The 26,937-nt window shown below is 38.6% G+C and overlaps 1 protein-coding gene across 16 annotated transcripts in view; it reads left to right on the forward strand.

Annotated features, from left to right (window-relative positions):
* SCEL (sciellin) overlaps window positions 1-26,937 on the forward strand; it is a 310,273-nt gene that overhangs the window by 202,183 nt on the left and 81,153 nt on the right. For 14 of the 16 annotated variants that reach the window (XM_053216814.1, XM_053216816.1, XM_053216808.1 and 11 more), the window contains 5 exons: window positions 12,576-12,693; window positions 15,868-15,927; window positions 20,162-20,230; window positions 25,332-25,400; window positions 26,009-26,047. In XM_053216814.1, coding sequence (XP_053072789.1) covers window positions 12,578-12,693; window positions 15,868-15,927; window positions 20,162-20,230; window positions 25,332-25,400; window positions 26,009-26,047 — 353 coding nt within the window. In that variant the 5' untranslated portion in view covers window positions 12,576-12,577. The remainder of the gene's footprint in view (window positions 1-12,575; window positions 12,694-15,867; window positions 15,928-20,161; window positions 20,231-25,331; window positions 25,401-26,008; window positions 26,048-26,937) is intronic. The other 2 variants (XM_053216851.1, XM_053216863.1) reach the window with 2 other exon arrangements.

The raw sequence follows: 26,937 nt of genomic DNA on the forward strand, positions 1-26,937 counted from the left end.
TGCACTGAGAGCTAATTTTAGTTAAAACGTTTTGTAGAAAAATGCTCTGCAACAATTCTTCCCTTTTCCCCATTCCTTCCCAGCACCCTCTCCTTTGTCATTAGGTAAAAGTTTGAAAGGAATTCATGTAAAAAAAACTACAGGAGGTTAGAGTACAGAGAGACTTGGATTTAATCGTTATCCTACTTTGAACCAAGGGTAACTTGTACAATCATGCATATCTCACAGCACCAGTACATAAAAAGAAATTTTAGAATTCTTAATGACATATGTATTGTATTACTATTTCTTTTAAAATAGCACAAAGAAAAGTAAAACATCAAAAAAAAATCTCTGAAAAAAAAATCACCAAAAGAAAAATGTGGGACCCTGATTTTTAAAAAATCACAAAAATTTACTGTAAGAAACAAAGAATTTTTTGAGTAAAACCTTCCTGGATGGACAGTTTGAATATCATAAATGTCACCTCTTCCCAAATCATTTTATAGGGTTCATGCAATTCTGATCAAAAGTTCCAAAAGAATATTTATTTTGGAAATAGATGAAATAATTTTAAAGTTTATCTGAAAGAAATAAATAGATGGGAATAGCTGATAGCATTTATACATAGGAAATTAATTAGGGGTGCTTGCACTGGCACTAAAATGTATTATAAAAAGATAATAATTAAAGTTTGTTTCTATTGCAAGAAACTAAAAACAGATTTCTGGAACATACAGCCACATTCTAGAATATGTAAGAATTTTATATGTGACAAAGGAAAAATCATATGTCAATAGGAAAGGGATTCATTCCACCATTAGCCAAATAACTCCATATGTATTAGAGTTTCCATGTAACAATAAAGTATTTTCTTATTTATTTATTTATTATTTATTTACTTATAATTTTTTTAGGAAGAGGAAGAGCGCACACATGCAGAGGAGATGGGTAAAGGAGAGAGAGAGAGAGAGAGAGAGAGAGAGAGAGAGAGAATATTAAGCAGGCTCCACACTCAGCATGGAGCCTCATGCAGGGCTCAATCCCATGACCCTGGGATCATGATCTGAACCAAAATCAAGAGTCAGACACTTAACTGAGTGAGCCAACCAGGCACCCTAAAATATTTTTTAAAAAATTATAAGAAAACATGTGTAAACATTTAATTAATCTTATCCAACAAATATCCCTCTAGAACTGATTATGTGCCACGTACTGTAATAAGTTCTGGAAACACAACTGTGGCAAAATGGTCTTGTTTCTCAATTTCTCAATTTTCTCAAGATTTACTCTGTGTGTACGTGTGTGTGCATGCATCTTGTGCCCTGGGGATAGAAGGATAGTCAGCCACACTAACAGGCAATCTGTTTGGTAAATGTTTTTATGGAGAGATACTCTTTGCTATTTCAACACTTGGTAGGGCCCTTAATTCGGCCTGGGGAGGTGGGGGGCCAGGTTGCAATGGTGTCACTGAATGCTTCTGGGAGGTTATGTGACCTGAAGAATGAATAGAAGTCTTTCCTGAAAAGAGAGTAAGGGGCAAGGAAAGCTCAGAATGAAGACTGTTTTAGGCATAGTGCAGAGAGTAAGCAACAGCCTAAAGGTGGTAAAATTGATGAAACCCTCAAGGAATTGGCATGACTTAGTGTGGCTGAAACTAGAGCTTGAGTGAGGAATGGAGAGTGGGGAGAGATGAGGCAGCATCTGTGGACTTGTGAGCCTTGTTAACAACTTGACTTTTATCCTGACGGAGATGAAGCACCACTGAAGAGTTTTAAGCAAGATGGTGGCTGCTTCGGTAGAGAATGGGTTAGAAGAGATTAAGTCTAGACACTTGGGAATACACCTAGGAAGCTGTTAAAATAGTAACAAAGAGATTATGGCAGTTTTAATTGGTAGCTTGAATACAGAAAGAAATACAATCGAGAGATATGTAGGAATAGAATAGAATAGAATCTCTTTAAATTATTAAAGAGATTAATAAATGGTAATTCTAAGTGCTGGCAAATGTATGGACATTTATATGCTGCTGGTGCATTACAAACTGACAAGGTTTAAGGAAGGAGATTTGACAATAGGGATCAAGAAGATTTTAGAAGTTATCTCCCTTAGCAAGTAATTTCACTTCTAGGGATCCATCCAAAGAAAATAATCAGACATGTGATCAAAGATTTTTGTATGGTTTTGTTGGAAACAACAGAGAAATTATGTTATAATAATAGATGGTCACATAAAATGAAATATATTTTAGTTGCAGAAGGAATAATCATTTAAATATTTTTAATGACATTGAAAAATGTGGATCAGTGAAATCTAATAGGCAAAGAGAACCTTTGAAGAAAATAATGATACATGAAAGGTGTCTCATTTTTTCTTTGTGCTTTCTTTGACTTTATGCATTTTCTACTGAGCATGTATTACTGATATAATGAAAAAGATGATACTGTGTAAAATTGGGATAAAGAATGACCTTATGACAGAGCCATTGTGAATGTGAAATATGGTAAAGTACTTACAGTAACTAATGGGGTTTTGGTTCATAGTCTGTGGTAAAAATTTGGGTTTTAATTCATTCAACAAATGCTTTCAGATAGAACTGAAAATAGCCCATGAGAGGCACTGGGTGGATCAGTCAGTTAAGCGTCTGACTCTTGATTTCAGCTCAGGTCATGATTTCAAGGTTCATGAGACTGAGCCCCATGTCCGGCTCTAGGCTGATGACTTGGAGCCTGCTTGGGATCCTCTTTCTCCCTCTCTCTCTCTCTCTCTCTCTCTCTCTCTCTCTCTCTCTCTCTGCCCCTTCCTTGCTCTCTCACCTCTCAAAATAAAGAAATAAACTTAAAAAAAAAGGAAATAGCCCATGAAGGGCTCAGGTGATAGATAATTTTTGTTAGTGTTTTTTACTAATGAATATTATGGATCAGTGTCTTTAATAAAGTGAAACAGATCATTGTCCCGGACAGTAAGACTCTTCATGCTAGAACTTGATGCTGTCATTCCATGGAAAAGCTAGGTGGTAGCAACCTGGGCAGGTGGGGGCTCATAGTAAAAATAGAACAGTCAGAAAATTTTATGGTGGGTACCAGAGAACCGGTAGCATGTAGACATCTGGCTGGTTGAAAGCTTTCATCTGCACTACATTCCCAACTGTTTCACCATCAGTAAGCAAGTTTCCCAGTGCTAAGCTCAGACTGTGAGGCTGTGTGACTAAAGAAATAGCAAATTTCTAACCATCCCAGCAAGCTAAATGAGTCCTTACCAGCCTGATAATTATTGGATTTCCTTCTACGCTGCATGTGAAGGCTAAACACTATCCATTAATTTAAATGGACTTGTTAATGTTTGCTCTTCATGAAGACCTGTTTGTTTTCTCCTTCCAGGATATTTCATGTTCTTTTAGGTGGTAATTGTTGTTTGGGGTTTGTTTTATTTATTTTCCAGAAACTAAGGCTTCTCTTTATTGGTTTGTAATTACCGGGCTCCTCTTATTCTTCTATAGAAAATAATTTAGTAGCATTTGTCTTTTTCCAGTTTCTAGGGGGTTTTCCCAGTTACTAGTGATTTTTGGGAAGCAAGTCCTGGTGCGTATGGCACTATTATTGAGCCATGAAACCCTCTAGACTTTCATACACAGAGGTGAATGTACATATGACATTTTCTAGCCATTTTTGCTATATTTATTTCCTTATTCTACCTTAGCTTCTTAATACTTTCCATCACTACAGTGATTTCCCCTAGGAGACTCTTTGAGTTCTTTTTCATAAAGATATAAGGTATATTAGAAGTTTGAGGGGCTCCTGGGTGGCTCAGTCAGTTAAGCGTCCGACTTCGGCTCAGGTCATGATCTCACGGTTCGTGGGTCCGAGCCCCGCATCGGGCTCTGGGCTGACAGCTCAGAGCCTGGAGCCTGTTTCAGATTCTGTGTCTCCCTCTCTCTCTGCCCCTCCCCCACTCGCGCTCTGTCTCTCTCTGTCTCAAAAATAAATAAACATTAAAAAATTTTTAAAAAAATTTTTAAAAAATAAAAAAGAAGTTTGATAAATTGGAAGATTTTGGAGTTAAAATATCAAAATATCACTCAATGCAGATCTCTGCATACCTTGATACAATGATCCAAGAAAGCCTACTCCAATCTTACTCTCGGTTGAGGTCCATCAGCAATCTACAGTGGAGGAAAAGTCATTCTTCTCACCCTTTCTTTTAGCCTGTCACTTTCCACCCATCAGTCCCTTTTGTTTCCTGGGCTTCTGGGACAGGAACTTCATTACCAGGTTGAATACCAGCTGTGCACTAGTTTTGCAGCCTCAGGTAAGCTACTCATCCTAAAACCTCTTTCCAGAAACAACTACTTTCAGCCACTGCCCACATTTCCAACTCTTGCCCTACCTTCTGCAAAGAGTCTGACTTCATTGAAATCATTCATCATGAAGTTTCATTTAAGTGTGGAATGAGGATAATAACAGCATCAAACTTAAAGCATTGTGTAGGTCTTAAATGAGATAATACATGTAAAATCTGAACTCAATAGAGCTGACACTATCACATGACCAGTGGTCAGAATTGATTTTTTCCTTTTTTTTCCCTTTCTTCTTTCATCCTCTAGTCTGTTAGCCTATATTCTGCTCTTTTCTGCCTCATTTTTCCTATTCCCTTTCCTCTATGCAACACCCATTCCGGTTTCTTTGCTCACCAGATCTTTCTGAATAGAAAGTTAGCAGAGAATAGTGAAGGCCTTATTAGGTAAGCCAAGAGTCATTTTGCCCTTGTGTGGGATGGGAAGACCGATTCACAGTCTTTTTTTCAAGAAGACCCAAATGATGAAGGAAAAGAGTGTAGCTTAGGAGGTGGCCCTGGAAATTTTTAGGGTTGGGACGGGTGGAGCTGGGACTGAGATTGGGTTTAACCTAACAGACCTAAGGGCTCTTGGGGAAATGCTCTTATTACAAACAGAAAACACTGAAGAAAATTGAGACAGACCATAAGGAGATGAAGAAAAACTGAGAAGACAAATCAAAGAAATAGGAGATGTTTGATAGTTTCAAATACATCCAAAGAAAACTAAGAAACTTAATTGCTTCTGTGATTCAGAGCTTAAGGAGAATGATTTCATCTAAAACCTAAGGACAGATGTCTTTGTGTGTAGGCTGTGAGCATCGGGTAAAAACCAGCTCTTTCTGCTGCTTGGCCACAAGGAAGAAACGAAAGATGATCCAGAAGCTGAAAAGTTTTTGTCTCTATCTTTATTGACTTGACGTCATGATTTCATACTAGAATTTTCAACTTAAGCATTTGATGCTTTAAAGGAAAAGGTTTTTTTAAATTCCCAGTATAATAGAGACAAACAGCTTTCATACATCTTTTCCCATAAAATACCACATTTAAAATACAGTTGCTCGTGGGGTGCCTGGTCACTCAGTCAGTTAAGTGTCTGACTCTTGGTTTTGGCTCAGGTCATGATCTCATGGCTTGTGGGTCAAAGCCCCACATTGGGCTCTGCGCTGACAATGTGGAGCCTGCCTGGGATTCTCTCTCTCCTTCTCCCTCTGCCCCTCCCCCACTTGCATACACACACTTTTTCTCAAAAATACATAAATATTTTTAATAAAAAATAAAATAAAATAGAGTTACTGGTAATCTGCCATCAGTGAGGCATATGCACTGGTAACAGTGTTTTGAGGAGCCAACATTAGAGTCTCATCTTTCTCCTGAGAAGTTAAAAAACTTATTTGGAATGAAACTGAAGGACAGCACTTGGAAATAAGTCAAATTGGCTGAACTGAGGCTACTAAGGCAGCATTATTAGATACCTTACAGACACATATAGACACAAAGGTGGGGCTGAAGGAGATTGTGTGAGGGGTATAAGAGGAACACATGCAGATTTAATGAGAAAAATTTATTTTCTCACAATATTAGTTACGTTCATTAAAAAAACCCTCTGTATATTTATTAAACTATTACCACCTGAAAATAGAATATATTACATGTTCTTTTCTCATTTACTTTGTGTCAGTGGACACAATAGGCTAGGGAAGAGTATAAAACATTATTAAGTTATCTAGCAGGGAGATCTATCCAGGAAAGGAGTCCAATCAGGAATAGTGCCAGGCCACTCATGACTTGAGTGTAGATTCGGGAGGGGTGAGGCTCGAGGCTGAGCTGTCCGGGGATACTGGAACAACCATTCATTACTACTGCTCCTCCCAGCTCCTCTTCCATTATGTCCCATCTTTTGGAACTCCAGGGCATTTCCCTGAGTGTCTGGTGTTGGCTATATCACACAGTACTTTGAGCAACATGTAGTATCATGTACTCAAAACAGCCTTGGCATTGCACTAGTGTGGACCTAATTATAATTCCTGGTTCTGCCACTTACTGTGTGACCTTGGGCAGGTTATTTAACCTCTCTGAGTTTTGGATTCCTATAATTAGAGGTGGTAGTACTCATTTGGAAGGATTAAATAAAATAATATGCACAAAGCATGTGAAGCAATAGTAGGGACTCAACAAGGAATCCTTCTTGCTAGGAACATTAAACACATGGACATATTGTAAGAAATAGTGTTTTACTGATAAAAGAGTCACAGATATCTTATATTTTGTAGGCCATCGTGGCTTTTTTACACCTTACACCTTCTACTTGCTCCACAATGGACTCATAATAAGCAGGAAGAACATTAAGCTTGAGTAATAAAAATATGGAGAAACAATCTTCTGAATGAACTAGTAGGTTTCTTTTTCTCTTCCAAGGAGAAGTCAAGAGATAGATAATCCAGGTCAATGGTGGCAGCTCTGTGATACTGTCAATGCACCAGTTTCCTTCAACTTCCCACTCTGCCCTTTGTAGTATGTGACCCTTAGTCCTCATGGTTAGTCCATGGTCCCAAGATGGCGGCTCCTACCTTCTGCATGGCATCCTAGTTTGAGAGAAGAGGGAGAGTGAAGCACAAAAAGCTAAGTCCTTCCCAGGGACTTTCATTGGAAGAGGCAACAGGATAGAACCAAGTTTCTTAGAGCAAGTGGGATTGTTGGAACCTTTCCTAGAAAGTATTACAGAGACTCTGGGGTGGAGCCAGTGAGGTGTTTACAGGACACCCGAAGCTTGTCCGGGAGAAAGAGGTTAAGGGCCATGAGTTTCTTGGATGTCTTATCTCTTTTGACTCCATTTAACCAGGCCTTTTGGAGAATGCCTAGCTACAGAAGGCATGAAAATATCAGACCCTCTAGCAGAATGCTGGATCTGATTAGGGCCATTCTCTAAATATAAGGTAAAGAGGAGATACCTGCTTTTCTCTGTACAATTCTGCAGGAAGTGCTGAGGATGTGGGAGTCTCTGGCATAGAGGAAATAATGATGAGCCTCCAGCTAGAAAGCCCCAGGTCGAGTCCCAGCTTTGCCACTCATTAGCTATTTGAGCCGAGTCTCTGCTTCTGCCTCTGCAAAGTAGGGATTAGATCACTGTATTTTTTTTAATTGAAGTACAGTTGTCATGCAATGTTATATTTATTTCAAGTATACAATGTAGTGATTTTGACAATTCTTTATATTACTCAGTGCTCCCTACTGTAAATGCAGTTACCATCTATCACCACACAATGTTACTACAAAATTATTGAGTGTATTTCCCATGGTGAACCTTTCACTTCCATGAGTTATTTATTTGATAGCTGGAAGTTCGTACTTCTTAATCCCTTTCACCTATTTTCCAATTCCCCCATCCCCATCCCTTCTGGCAACGACCAGTTTGTTCTCTGTATTTATGAGTCTGTTTCTGTTTTATTTGTTTGTTTGTTGTTGTTGTTGTTTTAGATTCCACATATAAGTGAAATCATATGGTATTTCTCTTTCTCTGACTTATTTCACTTAGCGTAATACACTCTAGTTCCACCCATGTTGTTGTGGAATTATATCACTCTTAAATGTTGTGGAAACCAAATGGGATAAATTATAAAGTTCTATAAAGTTATGTAAAGTGTTATTATTGTCTGAACTCTCCTCCTTACCCAGCAGAACTTAAAGGGGTAGCAGAAGCCTTGCTTGGGAGGAGAATTGAGGTGGGATGTGAGTAGAATACCAAAGAAAATCTAATAAACAACATCCATATAGAATCACACAAATGTGGTGTTTTATGTCTGGCTTCTTTCATTTAGCATGTTTCAAGCTTCATTCATATTGTAGTATGTAGCCTAAGCAGGCTCCATACTGTCAGCACAGAGCCTGATGCGGGGCTCAATCTCAAGAACCGTGAGATCATGACCTGAGCCAAAATCAAGAGTTGGGTGCTTAATGTCCTGAGCCGCCCAGGTGCCCCAATACTTCAGCTTTTAACAATTGCTGAGTAATATGTATGAATATAGCATTTTCATATTATATGAATATACCATATGTTATGTACCCATTCATCCATTGATGGACATTTGTGTTGTTTCCACTTTGGGCTATTTTGAATAATGCTGCTATGACCACTCTTGCACAAGTTTTTTGTGTAGACGTATGTTCATAACCAAGAGAATATCAAGGAGTGCACAGAGAAGCCTTCTCTGTGAGGGTTTGTTTGCTGCAGAGGCTGTCCTAGCGCTCCTACTGCCAAGCACTAGGGGCCAGAGCTCATGGGACTTCCACAGAGTGAAATGTCTAGAATCAGGTGGGCCGCTTCTGTCCCCCTTTCTTCTTGCCCTGTGCAGTAGGACAGTTGAAGACACAAAGGGCACAGGTCAGAGACAGGGTGACACAAAGCCCTTTGAATGACCTAACTATGTTAGAAATGTTTAAATCATGTTTCCCATAAGTACCCTATTTGTTTGCTAGTGCTGCCATAACAAAATACCACAGACTAGTTGACTTAAACAACAGAAGTTTATTCTTTCACAGTTCTGAAGGCTAGAAATCCAAGATCAAGGTGCTGTCAGGTTTGGTTTCTCTTGTGGACTCTCTTCTTGGCTTGCTGATGGCCACTTTCTGTGTCCTCCCATGTCCTTTTCTCTGCACATACACCCCTGGTGTCTCTTTGTGTGTCCCAAATTCCTCCTTTTATAAGATCACTAGACAGGTAGGATTAGGGCCCACCTAATGGCCTCACTTTAACTTAATCATCCCTTTAAAGGCTCTGTATTCAAATACAGTCACATCTTGAGGTACTGGGCGTTGGGCTTCAACATAGGAATTTTGGGAGAGACACAATACAGCCCATAATAGGCACCTGAGGAGCATCTACTCTGTCTGTCCCAGGCGCCAGAGATCTAGAAGGGAAAGACTCAGGTCTTGCTCACAGGACTGTCAGTCTTTTGAAAGAGACAGACAAATAGACAATTGTAAAATGCCTTTTCTCCATTTACGTTGGCCTGTATCTTACACTTAAATTTGCAGTGTTTACAAATATATCATCAAATATACATTCAGTATTTTGACCACCTCAGAATCTCATTTCAGTCAGCTATGAACTCTCCACATCTTTACAGCTCAGGAAGAGAATTTATTGGAGCCCACTTAGAAACAGGAAAAGGCTAGCCAAGAACCCAGAGAAGCTGGGCCAAACTGAGGGGGAAATGAAGTAGCTGAGATTGAAGTGTGTCTTCACATGCCTCTTTTCCACCCAATTCTGCCAAATTTTAGTGAGCTTCAGAAACAGCCAGCTAGAGGTTGCCCATACTCCTTGCACACCCAGTGGCCCAAATTCAAGGCTGTTCCATCCCCTCCCCACACCCAACCACACCTGCCTTCTGTATTTGATCTCTTCTTTCCAAGATGATAGAGGCATGAGGTTAAAAATTGAGCACTTTCTATGTGTTGGGCAATAATTAGACACTTTACATATGTCATCTAATTTGACCTTCAAAGCAGCCGTATTTCACCTCATTTGATAGATGAGGGAGCAGAACTACAACACACCCTAAGTAACAATCAGTAAATAGCATCCTTTAAATGCACATCATTCAAACTTCACTAAGACTTTCAGCCTCTCAGCTATTAGTGATGTGAACAGCTGCTGATCTCTGTGAAGATAATGCCGTGGCTGATTACATTGGTGGTTAGTGTTAGGATGGGTTCCTAGAAGCAGTGCTCAAGAATTTTGGTGCCTGTGACTTATTGAGGGTAGGCTCTCAGGAGAAAGGAGAAAGGAGGAAGAAGAGGCAGAGGAAGGGGCTGAGTAAGCATATGCTCTCTGTTAGTCTAGCTTCAGCCTGATCCCATAGTGAGCTCTGAAGCACAAATCACCTGCAGAATTGTTTCTACCTTGAGGCAAGAGACCCACATTTTACCCTTGGTAATTCAGCACTGCAGGTTGTAGTGTGTGGGGAGTGTGTGTAACCAGGCAGCCCCACTAGTTAAAGGCAATTCTCTAGAGCAGGTGTAGTCATGAGCCCATAGTGCCAATCACAAACTTATTTTTTGTGAGAGAGAAAGAACGAGGTGGGGAGGGGCAGAGAGATGGAGACTCAGAATCCAAAGCAGGCTCCAGGCTCTGAGCTGTCAGCACACAGCCCCACGTGGGGCTCAAACTCACAAACCACGAGATCATGACCTGAGCCAAAGTCGGACACTCAACTGACCGAAGCACCCAGGCATGCCTAATCATCACAAGCTTATGATGGCAAGTTTCATTAGCCCATTTTACAGGGAGATTATGTGGTTCTGTTACATAACTTTGATGTGATAAAGCTGGGCCTATGACTTCCTTTTGACTTGAGATCTGATGTGCCTCCAACATTTCATACACTGTATGGTTGGATGGATTCTGCAAAAAACATAATATACCTCGTCGGGGGACCAGGCATCCACATCCTCATTTGCCCAGGACTTTTTCTGTTTTAAAACTGAAAATGTCACATTTCAGGAAAGCCCAGGGCCAACATAACCATTAAGCAGAAAAAAGCAGTGCCTACGGCCTAGTATACCTTTAGATGCCTACAAAAAGGTTCTGATTTTAATTCTTTATAACAACAGAAGAAAAAATAAATATAATAATAATAATAATAATAATAATAATAATATATAATAATGAAGCCAACCTGGATTATTTTTCACTTTTGTACTAACAGTTGTAAAATATAATTTTTAACGGTGTGGGCATGTGTGTGCGTGTGTATGTGTGTGTGTGAGGGAAGAGGCTGATGAAAGCAAAAGTGTCTAGGACTCACAAAGTCATAATTCAGCCCTGTTACTCACTTTGGCTTCCCCAGGGGTCACTTCCTTTCTTAGGGCACTGTACATATTGTGCTGTGAATTCCATGTCACTATCTCCCTATTGACCTGAGCAAACATTTCTTTCACTCATCTTTTTGTCTCCAGCTCCTGGCTTAGTGCCAAGCATACTATAGGCATTCGATGCGTATTTATTGATTGAATAAATGAGTTAATTGATGGCCTCATTCAGCCAATTGCTTGTTATATAATATAGGGGACACTAACTGCTCTTGGCCTCAATTTCGTTTTTTTTTTTAGTTTATTTATTTCTTTTGAGAGAGAGAGGATGGGGGGCAGAGAGAGAGGGAGAGAGAGAGAGAACCCCAAGCAGGCTCTGCGCTGTCAGCCAGAGTTTGACATGGGGCTAGATCTCACGAACGGTGGGATCACAAACCGCCAAGACCAAGAGTTGGATGCTGAACTGACTGAGCCACCCAGGTGCCCCTTGGCCTTAATTTTTACATCTGTAAAATAAATACGTTGGAATCAACGAACTCTCTGGTTCTTAGGGGGCACTTTATGTCATGTATTTGTTGTACCAGATCATGTGACTTTCTTAATGTCATTGAAAAATGTGTTTTATTAGCAATGAAAGAGTCACTTGTAGATTCTTAGACTCATTGTTGTGTATCTCCCTCTCTCTCTATTTTTCTTTTAGATCCTTCCTGGAAGGCAGCATGTCAAATTTTACCTTGAGAAAAATGTCTCCCACAGGAAATGGTAATGTAGATAATATTTTCCGTACTCAGAAAACTTAAGTATATGAGAAAAACAACTCATAGCTCCTAATTCTTTTATATAGATATTGAATGCTTAGAAGCAACAATCGAACTTAATTAGCATTGCCAAGTTAGGCTTCAGGAAAATGTAAGGGTGCTATAGCTTTTACTCATATAATTGCAATTCAAAGATTTTGTAAAAAATCAATACAAATGTTCTTTTATGTGGGGGACATTCTGGGCTTCTGACTCCCCTGAGATTAAATAATTCAGTTACTTATAATCAAAAGCACCAGACCTGCTTGACTTTTAGTTAGTAGGTACTTTAAAAAATCTTGTGTGTACTTCTGAAGCATATTTCTTTTTAAATAAAATGGCCAACCCATCAAACCCCGGCTTGGTTTATCTCAAGCCCATGGTTCTGTATTCCTGGGTGCCTCACGAGGCCTCCTGAACGCCACACTGTCAGTTTCAGTTGGCACCTAAGCAATTTTATATGTTATCTTTGATGATGAGATGTGGGATTTGTTCTTTCTTGCCAGCACATCCTACTTTGAAACAGTACTGGCCTTGTCAGTCTAGAAGATTGATGCTGGCCAATCAGATGTGCCTCTCGAGACATCGAGGTTAACAAACTCACTCTCAGCCCCATGCAATTACACTGCCCAGTTTCTTATTTTTTTCTGTTGACAGATATGAAGAGTACCACGCAGGGGACCACACTGAGGCAACAGGGTTTCCACGAGGTGAACAAAAGAAGGAATTTCTTGCAGGATAACAGCTGGATCAAAAACCGTCCTGAAGAAGAAAAGTAAGAGGGTGTGGAGAGGGTGGGTATGTGGACAAGTAGGGAGAGCCATTCTCTAGTTGGGAAGCTAGCGGCCATCTGGAAAGCAAGCACGTTCCTTAAAACACTGTTACATGACCTAATATATCGGCTTTCAGATTTTCAAGACTATCTCTACCATTTTTATTATCCACATACCAAAGAGGATGTGAGTCAGGGAGAAAAAGCAGAGTTTCATCGTTAGAACTGAATAGACATTTGTGTTTATTTGATAAACAGAAAAGAACATGACTTTCCAGTTTCCCAAAAGATAATATTCAATCCATGGTAGGGAGATTCCAGATGCATGTTAATTATGTCAGTTGAAACAAATAATAGTATGATTCCTAATTTGCATATTTAATAATAATTTATCTAAAATTTTGATATGTGCAAACGAAGTCAATGCATTCTCAATTCATTTTAGTCCCAATGGTCATATATATCTAGGTACTCAGTGGGTGGTAAATGTAATATTACTTTGTAAGGGAAAACATTGGCCACCAAGAAAGTTTTGTCTGTTTTGAGCATTGCTTCTACTAGCTATATGTTATAGACCTAAAATCTACAACTGTAGGCATATCACCTCATTGCCAACATAGACATTTGTCCAGCCCAGATATATTTATTACAAATTATATGACACATGTACATATATTTTTTGTTTCCCTCTTATGTGTCATACTTGATACTAGGTACATACTTTACATATGAAGTACCACAAAATCTTGGGGCACCTGGGTGGCTCAGTCAGTTAAGCATCCAACTCTTGATCTTGGCTCAGGTCATGATCTCACAGCCCTGGGATTGAGCCCAGCATCCGGTTCCACACTGAGCATGGAGCCTGTTTGAGATTCTCCTCTCTCTCTCTCTCTCTCTCTCTCTCTCTCCTACTTGCATGCTCTCTCTTTCTCCCAAATTAAAAAAATATCACAAATCACACAAGGTAGTTATTGCATCCTATATTTTATGGAAGAAGGATATGAGGCCCAGAAAGTTTAAGTAACTTGTCAAATCCCCACAACTATGAAGTGATGGAATTGAGATTTTAACATGACCCATTGTCTGTTACACTGATGGTCCTCATTCAGAGGCAGTTGTGTCCCCAGGGGATGTTTGCAAAGGTCTGGAGACATTTTCAGTTATCAAAATTGGGGAGTGCTCCTGACATCTAGTGGGTAGAGGTCATGGATGCCACTACACATCCTACGATGCACAGGGCTCTCCCCACAACACAAAATTATCAAGCCTGTAGTGTCATGGTGCTAAAGTTGAGAAGCTCTGCATTACAGGATATTTACTGTACGCTTTCTACTAAACTGCCCATATATAGTCATTTGCGGGACATACTTGTAACCATTAAGTGAAGATGTCTATTAGTTTCTGTCATTAAATATTATTATTTTAAGGGAATATAGGTGTATTTAGAGACTCACACTGACTTTTGGAGTTAATATTCATGGACAACGATTATTTCCTTTAGTAACACATTTACTACTTCTGTCAGAGCCTAATATTGCATTTCTGTCTTCCCTAATGGTAGAGTGATGTCAAACGTGAATCATAAATTCTGTGTTGCAAATATATGCACAGATGGGTGAAAACAGAGATGTCTAAGACAAATTGTAATTGATAGGAATGACGGTTTTATGCCAGGCGTGCCTCCTTTATAAAGGCTCAGGGAAGCCGGCTTAGAGGACGTGCCAGCTGCTGAATGCAGGGGAAATTGGCTCTGATGCTTTGCCCACTCCTACTGGCCCACTTCTGGGCTGTGTGTTACGATTCTTCTTCAGGTAAGGATGTGTCTGGTGTCCGCTACTCTCTCATAAGCTTGAGAAAGGGATACCAAGAGAGATGAAACAATTCTCTTGGGATTTTTGAGGGTATAAATTTGCTGGGATTGTTTCAACCTCACCGTTCATCTTTCTTTTTAATTATCCACCTCAGTTTCTTGTACAGCTTTATTACAAATTGTTCCAGAGGGTTGAGTAACATTAAGGGAGCAGACCCAGGAACAATGTGGTATTTCAGGTTTGGTTGGGTTGACATGAAGAAGGTTCAGGTACTTACTCTTTGGCTTTGGTTCAATGCCCAAAGCTCTTCTACATGTTTTGACATTTCCTAAAATTGCCTGTACTTTCAGGTCCACTGTACAAAGTAAGAAAGACATGGTTTGGGATTTTATGTATGAAGGTTTATGTATGTATGAAGGGCTATGTATGAAAGGTTAAGCAGTAGGAAAAAGCAGAGGTTTGAAATAAAAAGATCTGGGTCCTAGACCCACGTCTGTCACTTACTAACCTTTTAGTCTTAGGGAAACCACAAAATCTCTGATCAATTTCTTCTTCTGTGAATTGGATGTGACAGAGTCTTCCTTGCCTAATTCATAGGATTATTATTATTTTTTTAATGTTTTATTTATTTTTGAAGGAGAGAGAGAGACAGAGCATGAGCTAGGGAGGAACAGAGAGAGAGGAAGACACAGAATTCGAAGCAGGCTCCAGGCTCTAAGTTGTCAGCACAGAGCCCGATACGGGCTCGAACCCACGAAGTGTGAGATCATGACCTGAGCTGAAGTCGGACGCTTAACCGACTGAGCCACCCAGGCGCCCCTCATAAGGTTATTTTAAGAACCAAAAAAAGCAAACTATGTATTCTCATGGTTCAAAGATGGTTTAAATCTCCTGTGAATGATCCACCTTCTTAGCCACAAATATTGGTACTTATTTTCCTACTTTTTGTCAAGGAAAACTATCAAGTCCATCCAATGAAAATGTCCAAGTATAAAGGACATAATTTAAAATATTTTTGTAGAAAGCTTTTGCCTTCCTGCAGAAAAGCACTCTTGTAATGCACACAAGGTAGATATGTACATGTTCCCACACTCTGATAAAAAAAAAATACTCATCCCATTATTGAATCATATGGAAACCTGATGGGATATATCAGAATAATGATTATTTGTACTGACAAACTTGTTTCTTTTCATCATGCACTTTCAAAGGGAGACTAATAAAAATAAATGCATAGTTGTGTTCTTATGCCTGAAATAAAATGAATTCATCTTGCCCTAAATTGTGAGCTCCTTCCCCCATCTCCCTTATTTACCAAATACTGTGGGAACTTTGCATGTGACTTAATTTTGTTCTTTCTCTGCAGAGATGAAAATTATGGTAGGGTGGTGCTCAGTCGACATAACTCCCATGATGCCTTGGACAGGTGGGTGTTTCAGACAAGTTACATCATTAGAAGAAACACAAAGACTATAGTTTTGAGAGAAGACTTGTTCAAGACAAACTGAATATTTGTGGCTTGCCTCAGGCTTTCCCTGGCATTCTGGAAGACTCTGTGATATCATCAGAAGTTTCCATAAGGCAAAGTCTGTGCTTCTACAGCTCTATGCTTCCAGAACCAGTTTGGAGGTGTAGAATAACCAATCCCCTGAGGTAGCCCACTTGATGGGGAAAGGAAAGGACCCTCTTGATGGGAAAATGGTTCACAGAAATGTGACCGGATAAGAGATCTCTGAACCTTAGGAAAAGGAACCCCTAAAATACAGAAATAACAGTCCTAGAATCCACCTGCTTTATGAGCAGTACCTTCTTTTTAGAAACTTCTAGGTTTGTGGAAAACCATTAAATGATACCGAGTGTAAAAAGACTGACAGACATATTGTAGAAAGAATCAGGCAAAACTCGTAATCACAATAATGTAACTGATCTAAGATTGATCACATAAGCAGATAATATTCTTGTTAAAACACATTTATGCTCACACACATACAAACAACCACACCCATCAAAAGAACCCAAGTATCAGACACAAGTTTTATCTGGTGCAGTAGACTGTGTCTGTGTGCCACCAAGTCATACTTAGTAAAAGAGTGTGATTGTTTTTCATGGCGTGGACTTTAAAAAGTTAAGTAGACACCTTGGGGTGCCTGGGTGGCTCAGTCAGTTAGGCCTCTGATTCTTGATTTTGGCTCAGGTCATGACTTCACAGTTCATGGGATGGAGCTCTGAGTTGGGATCCTCACTGACAGCACAGAGCCTGTTTGGGATTCTCTCTCTCTCTCCCTCTCTTTCTACCCCTCCCCCGCTCATTCTCTTTCTCTCTCTCTCAAATGGATACACTTAAAAAAAAGAAAAAAGTTAGGTAGACACCTTGAATATTTTATAAACTTTATTTCATGAATGTTTCTTTTTTATAAATTTTTTTTAACGTTTATTTATTTTTGAGACAGGGAGAGACAGAGCATGAACAGGGGAGGGTCAGAGAGAGAGGGAGACACAGAATCTGAAGCAGGCTCCAGGCTCTGAACTGTTAGCACAGAGCCCGATACGGGGCTAGAACTCACAGACCGCGAGATCATGGCCTGAGCCGAAGTCGGCCGCTTAACTGACTGAGCCACCCAGGCGCCCCTATTCATGAATGTTTCTAAACCTTTTAAACCTGTTCATAATTTTGACCTGTTCTGAGGGTACCGAGCTTAGAATCTTCTTAGAATCTGTTGGGTGTTCTGGTTCCCAGCCTTAGTTCATCTGATTGATCGTTCTGTGACTACTTCTGCCCTCTCCTTGGTCTTCATGACTTTGAAGATTTAAGCCTGGTTTCCTCTTGGCTCTCATCTCACCAAACAAAAGGAATCTGATTATTTCAGTCCAGCCACCAGTGACAATTGTTCTCTCCATTTTATTTGTCTTTCTCTGGAACTATTCAGAACAAATATACTTGTTTCGGAGTATGGCAGTGAAAAGTAATCTTCATATTCTTAGTGTGTTTTAGGACAAGAGTTTAATGCTTTATGTGCTTATTTATATTTTAAACTATACTGGTTTCCTGAGCCCTTCCTATTGGTGGACAACATTCTGTCTAAAGCAGCACATTGAACTTATATCTTCAGTAACAAAAATGTGCGAGCCCATGATGTTTTCCTGTTGACTCATAACTAGTGTCTCAAAACATGTTCTTAGAAGGGAAGTGCAGGTTATTTTTCTCCTTGCGCTTGCTCAGATAGATGCCCACTTGGCTCTTTTCTGCCATTTCACAGAGGCTGTACCCACTTTAGGTACTGAACACCATTTGGAACATCTACCATATGCTTGACATAGTATCAGGTGCTGGGAATACAGAGATGCATAAGACACCACCCTTGGTCTTAGGGTTCTGGAAACATACGGATCCATAGACTACAATACTAAAATCTACCATGGAAGTGCTATTGGGGAAGTGTGTGACAGTGCCATGGGAATAGAGAAGAGAGAGCCCAAGTCTGTTTGAATTAATCATAGATGCCACCCAGAAAAAGGTCTTTGGTGTCAGCATTGCTGTTCAAAGAATGAGGGGGGGTTTCCGAGTAGGGAAGGGCAGCTGGTGGGCATGAGAATTGCTTCCAGCAGAAGTGGCAACGTGTGCAAAAGCTTCCTGTGAGCAGACTGATAATAAAGGAAAGGGAAAATAAACAATATATTCTCCTTACCTTAAATAACAGCTTCACAGTATGCACAAACTAAGAAATTTTGCCATGTACTTCTGCCAGATTGTTTAAACCAGTCAAATAAGCCTGGTAGCACAAATACCTACAGAGAGGTCAGTTGTCAACCAGGCACTGGCCTAAGGACTGGGAACAAAACAAAGTCCCTGCTTCCATAGAACCCACATCTTAGCTGAAGATGGAGGACGGGAGAGACTGAAAATAAATAAACACGATACAACGTGTTTGTATTTCCATAAGTGCTAGGAAGAATAAAGTCAGCTAATGAGACACAAAGGAGGCTGTTTGAGAAGGGGCTGTTTCACAGAAGGGGACCAGATGGCCCTGCAATGCCCCTTTGCATTCATGCATTCAACACAATGGTGGACTATACTGTGATTTCACTCTGAGGTTGCTTTAAAACTCAGGTAGTTACAGGATGCCTGGGTGGCTCAGTGGGTTAAGTGTCTGACTTGGCTCAGGTTGTGATCTTGTGGTCCATGAGTTTGAGCTCTGCGTCAGGCTCTCTGCTGACAGCTCAGAGCCTGGAATCTGCTTCGGATTCTGTGTCTCCCTCTCTCTCTCTGCCCCTCCCCAGCTTGCACCCTGTCTCTCTCTCTCTCTCTCAAAAATAAATAAAAATGTTAAAAAAAATAAAAGGGAATTGCATTTGTCTTTACTTTTCTCTTTCATCAACAGACACTGTTCCCTCTGCTTCTGTTTGAAAATGTTCACATCTATTTATCCTCTGAAGCCCTGCTCAAACTGCACCCTATCCATAAGGCCCTCTCTGATTCTTTTACCAAGAAATAAACTGTCTCACCTTAGAACTTCCTTGCACTTTACCTGAACATTTTTTATGACACAAGCCATTTTTTTCTTTTGTATGTACACATCTAACTTGTCTCTGCGAGGGTAGGGTCCGTAGTTTTTATTCTTGATTTCCTCATAGTCACCAACATGGTGCATAGTATATTATTTACCTTAAAAATTTTGTCTAATAAAAGTACACTATATCAAGTTAAAAATTAAATTTTAAGTGCATATACTGTTTTAGTATGTTTTCTGATTCAGTATCTTTGATCTGTCAGCTTCAAATGATACTTTGAAATGCAAACACAGTGAATCATGGCATAATTCCCCAAAGAGCTTGCTTTTTCTGTATCACAGAGCTATATAAGGCATTAAACAGCTTGTTTTTGCTGCAGTCTGATCAAGATATTCACATTTGCTTTGATGATCTCGATTCCTATTTTGAAGCTCCTATCCTCTCTTCCCTTTTCGTTGTCTTTCCTCTTCCCTTTGTTCTGCTTACCTGTCTTCCTCAACTTTCTTTGCTTTCTGTCTCTCTTCTCCCTACTTCTCCTTATCTCCCTTTATTCACCTCTCCTCCTGACATCTATCCTTCCTCTCTTCTCCCACTTGCTTTTCATTTTTTTTCCAACTTTTCCTGTTTCCTTCTTTTCCTTTCTTCCCTCTCCCTTCACTCAGCAAGTTCTTTTTTTCAACCCTGTCCACGGTGCTGAAGTTTAAATAAACCTATTTGTATTTAGCCTGTTGACCTGGCGTAGGGTGCTACTAAAATTCTGCAAACAAAACATAGCTGATTTTAAGTCTATTGTGTTTAAGTCCTATGATGTAAAAATCAACAGTATTGACAAGAGTACATATTAGTTATTAACTATTTTGCATATCATGTTGTTTGTTTTGCCTATCCTTATCTCCAATTTAAATATGTTGCATTGAAGTTAGAAATAATTGGACCTAGAGAAGAATTCATTTATTAGCATAGGGAGTTGGGTTTGCCATAATTTATTCCATCCAAGTCAAAACCTTGGAAGATTTAGATACTCTGAAGCTGTCTTTCCTTGGTAACATGTACATCTCCTACTTGAATAGGCCAAAATTTTACCAAAGGCATGATAGGTTATAAACTTTTTGGTAATTTATTTGATCTTCTGTAACTATTTTTTGCTACAGGAAAGCAAATGAGAGAGATGAGCCAAAAGCTACAATTAGTCGATACAGATCTGATGACACTTTAGACAGGTAAGATGTTTTTTTAATCATGTAAGCAGAATGCATAATGTGTATTAAATCCCCTTTTTTTGTCAAGCATGAGGTATTTAAATGTTTGCAAAAGTAAATTTTGAACAAGATATTTTATATCCAGGGACAGAAGGGCTATTCAGATCAAATTACCTTCTTCAAAATTCACAAAATCTTGACTCAATATTCTGTTTTCCTAAAATCTTGCCAATATTAGATTGATAAAAACAATTCTGAAGAAACTGGTTTGGGTATAAGTAGGGGGGACACTCCGTGGAAACTTTTTGGTTTAAAATGGAGAATCTAGTTATTTTTGTGAATATGAGTAGTCAGTTCTCGTTCTGACTTTTGGTCTTTCCATCCCCCTGGTGGAAAAACATCAGTTTCTGTTTTTATGGAGAGACTGTAAATTATAATAATACAATCACTTTTATCCTCTCTAGTATACAGCCATTAGCTCTTTACAAGGTGAAACTATTTTTGTGGCGGCAGTAGAGTCCCCATATGGCTTATAGAAGGGTCCATTGTGTTGTGCCTGTTGTTAGTTCCTTCCTACACAGAGGGAAAGGGCTCATTTCTATGGAGAAAATTGAGCAATGTCTATTTAGATTGAAGTGTAAATGCTACAAATCACACTTTTATTTTATATTTGGTAGTGATACTTAATAAGCCTATAAAGAGTAAAGTTAACATCTTTAGTTGGAGTCTAGACAATGGACACCTGAGACCATTGACAGTTGAGGTCATTCTCTGTAGCTAAAGATATGCTGTCAGTGTAGACAAAAATGCCACCTGCTGTATTTTAAGCAGATGTGCTGTAATTTATGGTATCTTATAGATTCTATACTCAGTATTTGCCAGTATTAATTCATGTAGGAAATGTATATACTTCTGCACTATTCATAGGTTTTCAAACCAGTTTCTTTAATACAGGCTAATCCACAATGGTGTTCCTAAGAAGTTAATTTCTCTCTTGTAATTAATAGCCTCAACAAAAATGAGTGTGTAGAGTATTTGCGCAAGATCTCATCTCCATGGCACTGAGTGGAAAGAGGAGTCAAAATAACTGTCCATTCATGGTGGCCTTGAGGGCTGTCCTGTTGCACCATTAATTGAAGATGGAAACCCTATTTCTAGGAATGAATCTGGAAGTGAGATAATTATGCCTTAAGAAAGGGCAATAGGTGGAAGGCTTTGTAAGCTGTGTATTTGAAGGTCTGTATTAGGCCAGTCAAGACAGAGCCTAATTCATTCATTAGCAATGAATTAGACTAGACCTTACAGACTAATCAGTTGAGTTGTTCTCAGCCTCAGCTGCAATTTAGAATCACTGAGAGAGCTTTGAAACTTTACTGATAACTTGGTCCCACCACCCCTCACCCCCAAAACTCTGATTTAATTAGTCTGAGGTGAGAGTCAGGCATTTTTAATACTTATGAAGTGATTCTAATGTGCAACCAAAATTCAGAACCACTAATCTAGCCCAAAAGTCCTTCATTTTCTACACTAGAAAATGAGGCTAGAGATTACCTGGTTTATTTACCCAGAAGTTTAGTGGCATGTCATTCCCCAGGAAGTCCTGAGTTCCAATAGTATGCTACATCCTCTAAGTGTGGAAATAGATGTGATGAAGAGAACTCAGGAATCAGTACAGAAAGGCAAGTCCTATTAGCAGGAGTCAGATTTTCATAACGCTGGCCACTCTAAATGTAAGATATGAAATAATTTTAGGAGGAAGATGACCAACCAACATCTGGTATACATGTGCGTATGCATTTCAAGAACGCATTTATTTTATTTGTTACTTAATTTTAATTTTTAAAAAAAATTTGTTTTCAAGTAATCTATACACCCATCATGGGGCTCAAATCTACAACCCTGAGATCAAAAGTCACATGCTCCAAATAATGCATTTATTTTAAATGAATCGAAGAAAAGTACTTTGGAGTTGTATTTTTAAAAATATATATGTAGGTTAAAGTATGAGGTGTTCTAAAGAAACATAAGTAAATAACTACGTATGTAGCATGCAATATGGCCCAAATCCTAAAGGTGGTTTGACTAATTTGAAAAACCTAGGTTAGGGTGACCTCTAGTGTTCTCTTGTGGAAATGTAACTTTTCCTTTGGGTCTTTTGATCATGCTGCTAATTACCATATTAGGGTATTTACTGTTTCTAAGATTGACGCTTCTCAAAACAACCTATTCCATACACAAGTTGGAAAAAACTTAATTTTCAAGAGAAATACAAAGTAAAGTTAATCTTCCTAGTAAGAAACTGACATATGTATTGGAATGGTGGTTTACAGTTCCCTCCACTATTACTCATAGACTGATCCCCCTAGTGGCATAGAAGAGATCCTGGAGGTGAAGAACAGTAAGTGAAGGAAGACATGTTGACCCAACAGATGAGTGTTGAAACTATCACACTACAAAATTAGATGTAGGACATTGGGCTCTACTGGGACGATTTTGGAGACAAACCACTTCCTAGTTGGGTGACCAAGAAAAAGTCACTCACTTTCTCTGAGACTCCATTTCTTCATCTATAAAATGAAAATAATTATACCTCCCTTGTGAAGATGTTTTAAAGAGTAGAGACTAACATGTATACAGTAAGCAGCAAAGAGTAGGTAGCTATTTTTATTATTACATGCACTATTGCCTACATAGATTTACACCGTAGCATTTTGAGTAATTTCATTTAATTTTAACATCAGACTTTGCCTTTATTTAAACATTGAGAATGTTTGATATTAAGGATCTGTTTACTTTAGATAAATTGTTGTTTTCCATGTACCAGAGTAGCAATTTCCCAAGATTACTTTTGTCTCATGTTAGGGTCTCATAGATAGCTATAAAGTCTGAGTAGAGTTTCCAAGGAACATTTAATTGTTTTTAATTTTATTTTATTTTTAAAGTTTATTTATTTATTTTTGAGAGAGCATGTGTGAGAGTGGGGGAGGGGCAGAGAGGGAGAGAGGGAGAGAGAGAATCTCACGAAGGCTCCACATTGTCAGCACTGAGCCCGATGTGGGGCTCAATCTTATGAACCATGAGGTCATGACCTGAGCCAAAATTAATAGCTGGATGCTTAACTGACTGAGCCATCTAGGCACCCCTCCAAGGAACATTTAAGATTTAAGATTTACAGTCATCTGACATCTTACTTATGGTACCCATAGTGGTTTATTGCAGAGCCCTTTAAATATAAACATCCCAGAGGCTCAGTAGCAGTTAGTGAAAGGTATATATTCATAGTCCTTTGCCTGACGATCACCTTAGATATGAGTTTTTTATACGTGGATTCTAGGAGCCTGTACAAGTTAAAGCCTATATTGTGAACAGTCTGTTGAGAATATGGAGCTCTGGAAGATTTCAACCTTCCTTCCTTTTTGCATTCAAGAGCTATCAATTTGTGGCATTATGCACTATAAACAAAACCTTGTTTGGAGTTAACTCATAGCATTTTAATGTATTAGAGTTATTTAGTTACACATATCAAGATGACATTATGAATTGAAATCATTTTAAATTTATGACAGTTAAATCATATTTTCTCCTACATTAATTATTTTTTAGAATGAGGCAAAGTTAGTGCCCATCTTTCCAAGAGTAGCTTATATAAAGTCATGTACTAAAGTTGACAGTAAAATTAAAAGTTTAGAGAAAGTTATAGTAGATCCATAATGTCGGATCAATAGAAAAGTTTTGCTGACCTTTTGTTTTCCTGAACCTAATTTTTCTACATCCTAGTTTTGTGCAAGCCTGCAGAATGCTCCCCAGGATAGCTCCGTGTCTCAGGAAGAAACTTCCTATCCTATCTGACGTGAGAGAAGAAAGGGAAGGAGGGTCTGCAGTATGGGATTCCTGATTTGTCTTTTCTGACACAAGGGACAGACACATCTAGGAGACCTGAGATTTAATGGCCAGTAGGGGCTATTAACTCAATGTGTTAGTTACAGTAAACTAATTCACCAGGGTAGAGTGACTCTTTTAACAAGTTCCCTCTATTGCCCCCAAATCTATTGTGGTTTAACACAACAGAAGATTACTGTTCATTCTCTTCAGAGTCCAGTGTGTTAGGCTAGAAGCATAGGGGATGTCTCCGCTCCATGAAGTCAACTCAGAGACCTAAGTTCTTTTCATGTTTTGATGCTTCCATCTTCAACACAGGGCAACCAAAAACTATAGTGGAAGAGGAAGAAAGAGCATAGATTACACAAGAGGTTTTAGGATGGGTCTGAAAGTGCAAACAACATTTCTGCTCACATTCTTTAGTCTAGAACTCAATCACATGGCCCCAACTAATATCAATGAAGAATGGGAAATGTGGTCTTCCTGTGTGCTCAGTAGGAAACGAAAATGAGTTTGGCAAACATATAGTATTGTCTATGCCACAAAATATTTAGAAAAATACTTGTCTTCCATTGATGTGTTTTACAGACTTGGGAAGTACTGTCATTGGCTAGATGTATGTTTGACAACACAGGGTTTAGGGGCATTGACCCCTGTGCAATCGAAAATCCACATATAACTTTTGACTCCCAAAACTTAACTACTATACCCTACTCTTGACCAGAAGCCTTTCTGATAACATAAACAGTTGATTAACACATATTTTGTGTGTTATATTTATCCTATCCTGAATCATTACAATAAAGTAAGCTAGAAACAAGAAAATGTTATTAAGGAAATCATAAGGAAGAGAAAATACATTTACAATACTGTACTGTACTTATCAAAAAATTCTGCATATAAGTGGACCCACGCCATTCAAATCCGTGTGGTTCAAGGGTCAACTGTATTATTAAACAATAAAGAATATAAAATAGTGAGTTAAATGCTCAGTGAATCAGAGAGGCTAGTAGAAAAACATAAATTTAAAAAATTCCAAGCTGTATCAAAATAGCTTCATAAATAGATTTTGGTTTAAGTAGTTTTTGTTTAATTGCAAAATATTCTAAAATGTAACACCTGAAAACAAATCTCTTTACTAGTGAAAGGTTATATTGTGAAGTTATTCTTTCGTGAAAAAGGTCTGAAAGGACTTTAATGATCTGAATGTTCATCCAGACTTTTGTCTTGTTTCCCTATAAAGGATCTCAGACAGAAATGATGCCACTAACACATATAAGGCCAATACCTTGGATAACCGACTAACCAATAGGTACCAGTATCTATTGACTTTGGGAAAGACCCAAGTACAATAGTTTTCTAAGCATTACTTATTTACTTACAATTCTTCTGTCCTACTTGATATCTTTCTGTAAATTCTTATCCTCCATTTTTTAAACACAAAAATTCTGGAGTGAAAACCATTGTTCCTCCTCATGGTTAGAGAAATAGAAAATCTTTGTTGCCTTGCTTAAAAATCAAGAGAGCCCTTGCTTCAGGTCATTGTTCTTATGACATTCATGTTTTTGTTTTAAGTCATCCTGGTGACAAGAGTGTGAAATACATGTAAATGCCAATTTTACATTCTTATTGCTAAAGAAAATCCCTGAACTCCACAAACAAAAGCATTGGGCTTAAACGATACTGAATTTTCTGATATAAAAAGATTTCCTTTAGAATCTAGCATAAGGCAAAAAGATCACCTTATCAAATTTATTCAAATACTGATGCTTTCTTTTTCTTTCTCTCAAATAATGTCTAACTTTAAATAACAATTCTAAATTCATGGACAGTTGCAAATTGATGCAAGTACTTATTCTTTGTGGCTGCTCAAATTTTTGCCCCCCCTTTCTTTTTTCTTTCTTTTTTTTTTTTTACCAGAAACACGTCCACGTTTCGATCACCAGAAGCAGCAAAGACGTATGTACTGACTGAAGTTACATTTTAAGAATAAAGTGTATTTTTTTGTATGTGTTCAAGATAAACCAGGTATACCCTGCTCAGGCCAAAGTTTCAACTATAACAAAATCACCCTCCTGTTGCTTATTCAGAGTTTAGGTAGAAAGAAGGAAATGGTCCACGAAGCTTTAAATATTTACTATTTGGACTTTAACACTTAAGTTCCAGTTAGTTAACATACATGTAATGCTGGTTTCAGGTGTAGAATTTTGTGATTCATCACTTAATATACAACACCCAGTGCTCATTACAACAAGTGCCCTCCTTAATTCCCATTGTATATTTTATTGTTTATTTTTCCCCCACAGAACTTTATTTTTCCTTGTTTTTATGACCACTATCACTTGTCTTTCAAAACACCCATCATGTTACAATTCATCTGAGTCATGAAATCATAGGTTTGCTAGCAATCTGTTTAGATGAAGTACATTCTCTCTGGAATGTACTAGTGGTGATTATAAACAGCCAAACTAGGTGGATTTTTGAAAACAGAATTGGTTTTTAAATTTTTGTTTAAAATTAAGGAATTCTCACATTGGAGCACACCTGTCAGTAGTTGAAACAGGCCTGGGTCACTTCCATTTTTTTTTGAAGGTCTATGTACATTAATAAATGCTAAATAGAGATTTAAAATGGTGTGATTTTTAAATGTTTTCTTAAACAACCTAGTGCTTTAAAATTTTTTGTTAATGGTTATTTATTTTTGAGAGAGACAGAGACAGCATGAGCAGGGGAGGGGGAGGGGCAGAGAGAGAGGGAGACACAGAATCTGAAGCAGGCTCCAGGCTCTGAGCTGTCAGCACAGTGCCTGACACGGGTCGAACTCACAAACTGTGAGACCATGACCTGAG

Source organism: Acinonyx jubatus, chromosome A1, assembly GCF_027475565.1.
Source record: "Acinonyx jubatus isolate Ajub_Pintada_27869175 chromosome A1, VMU_Ajub_asm_v1.0, whole genome shotgun sequence".
NCBI classification, from domain to species: Eukaryota; Metazoa; Chordata; class Mammalia; order Carnivora; family Felidae; genus Acinonyx; species Acinonyx jubatus.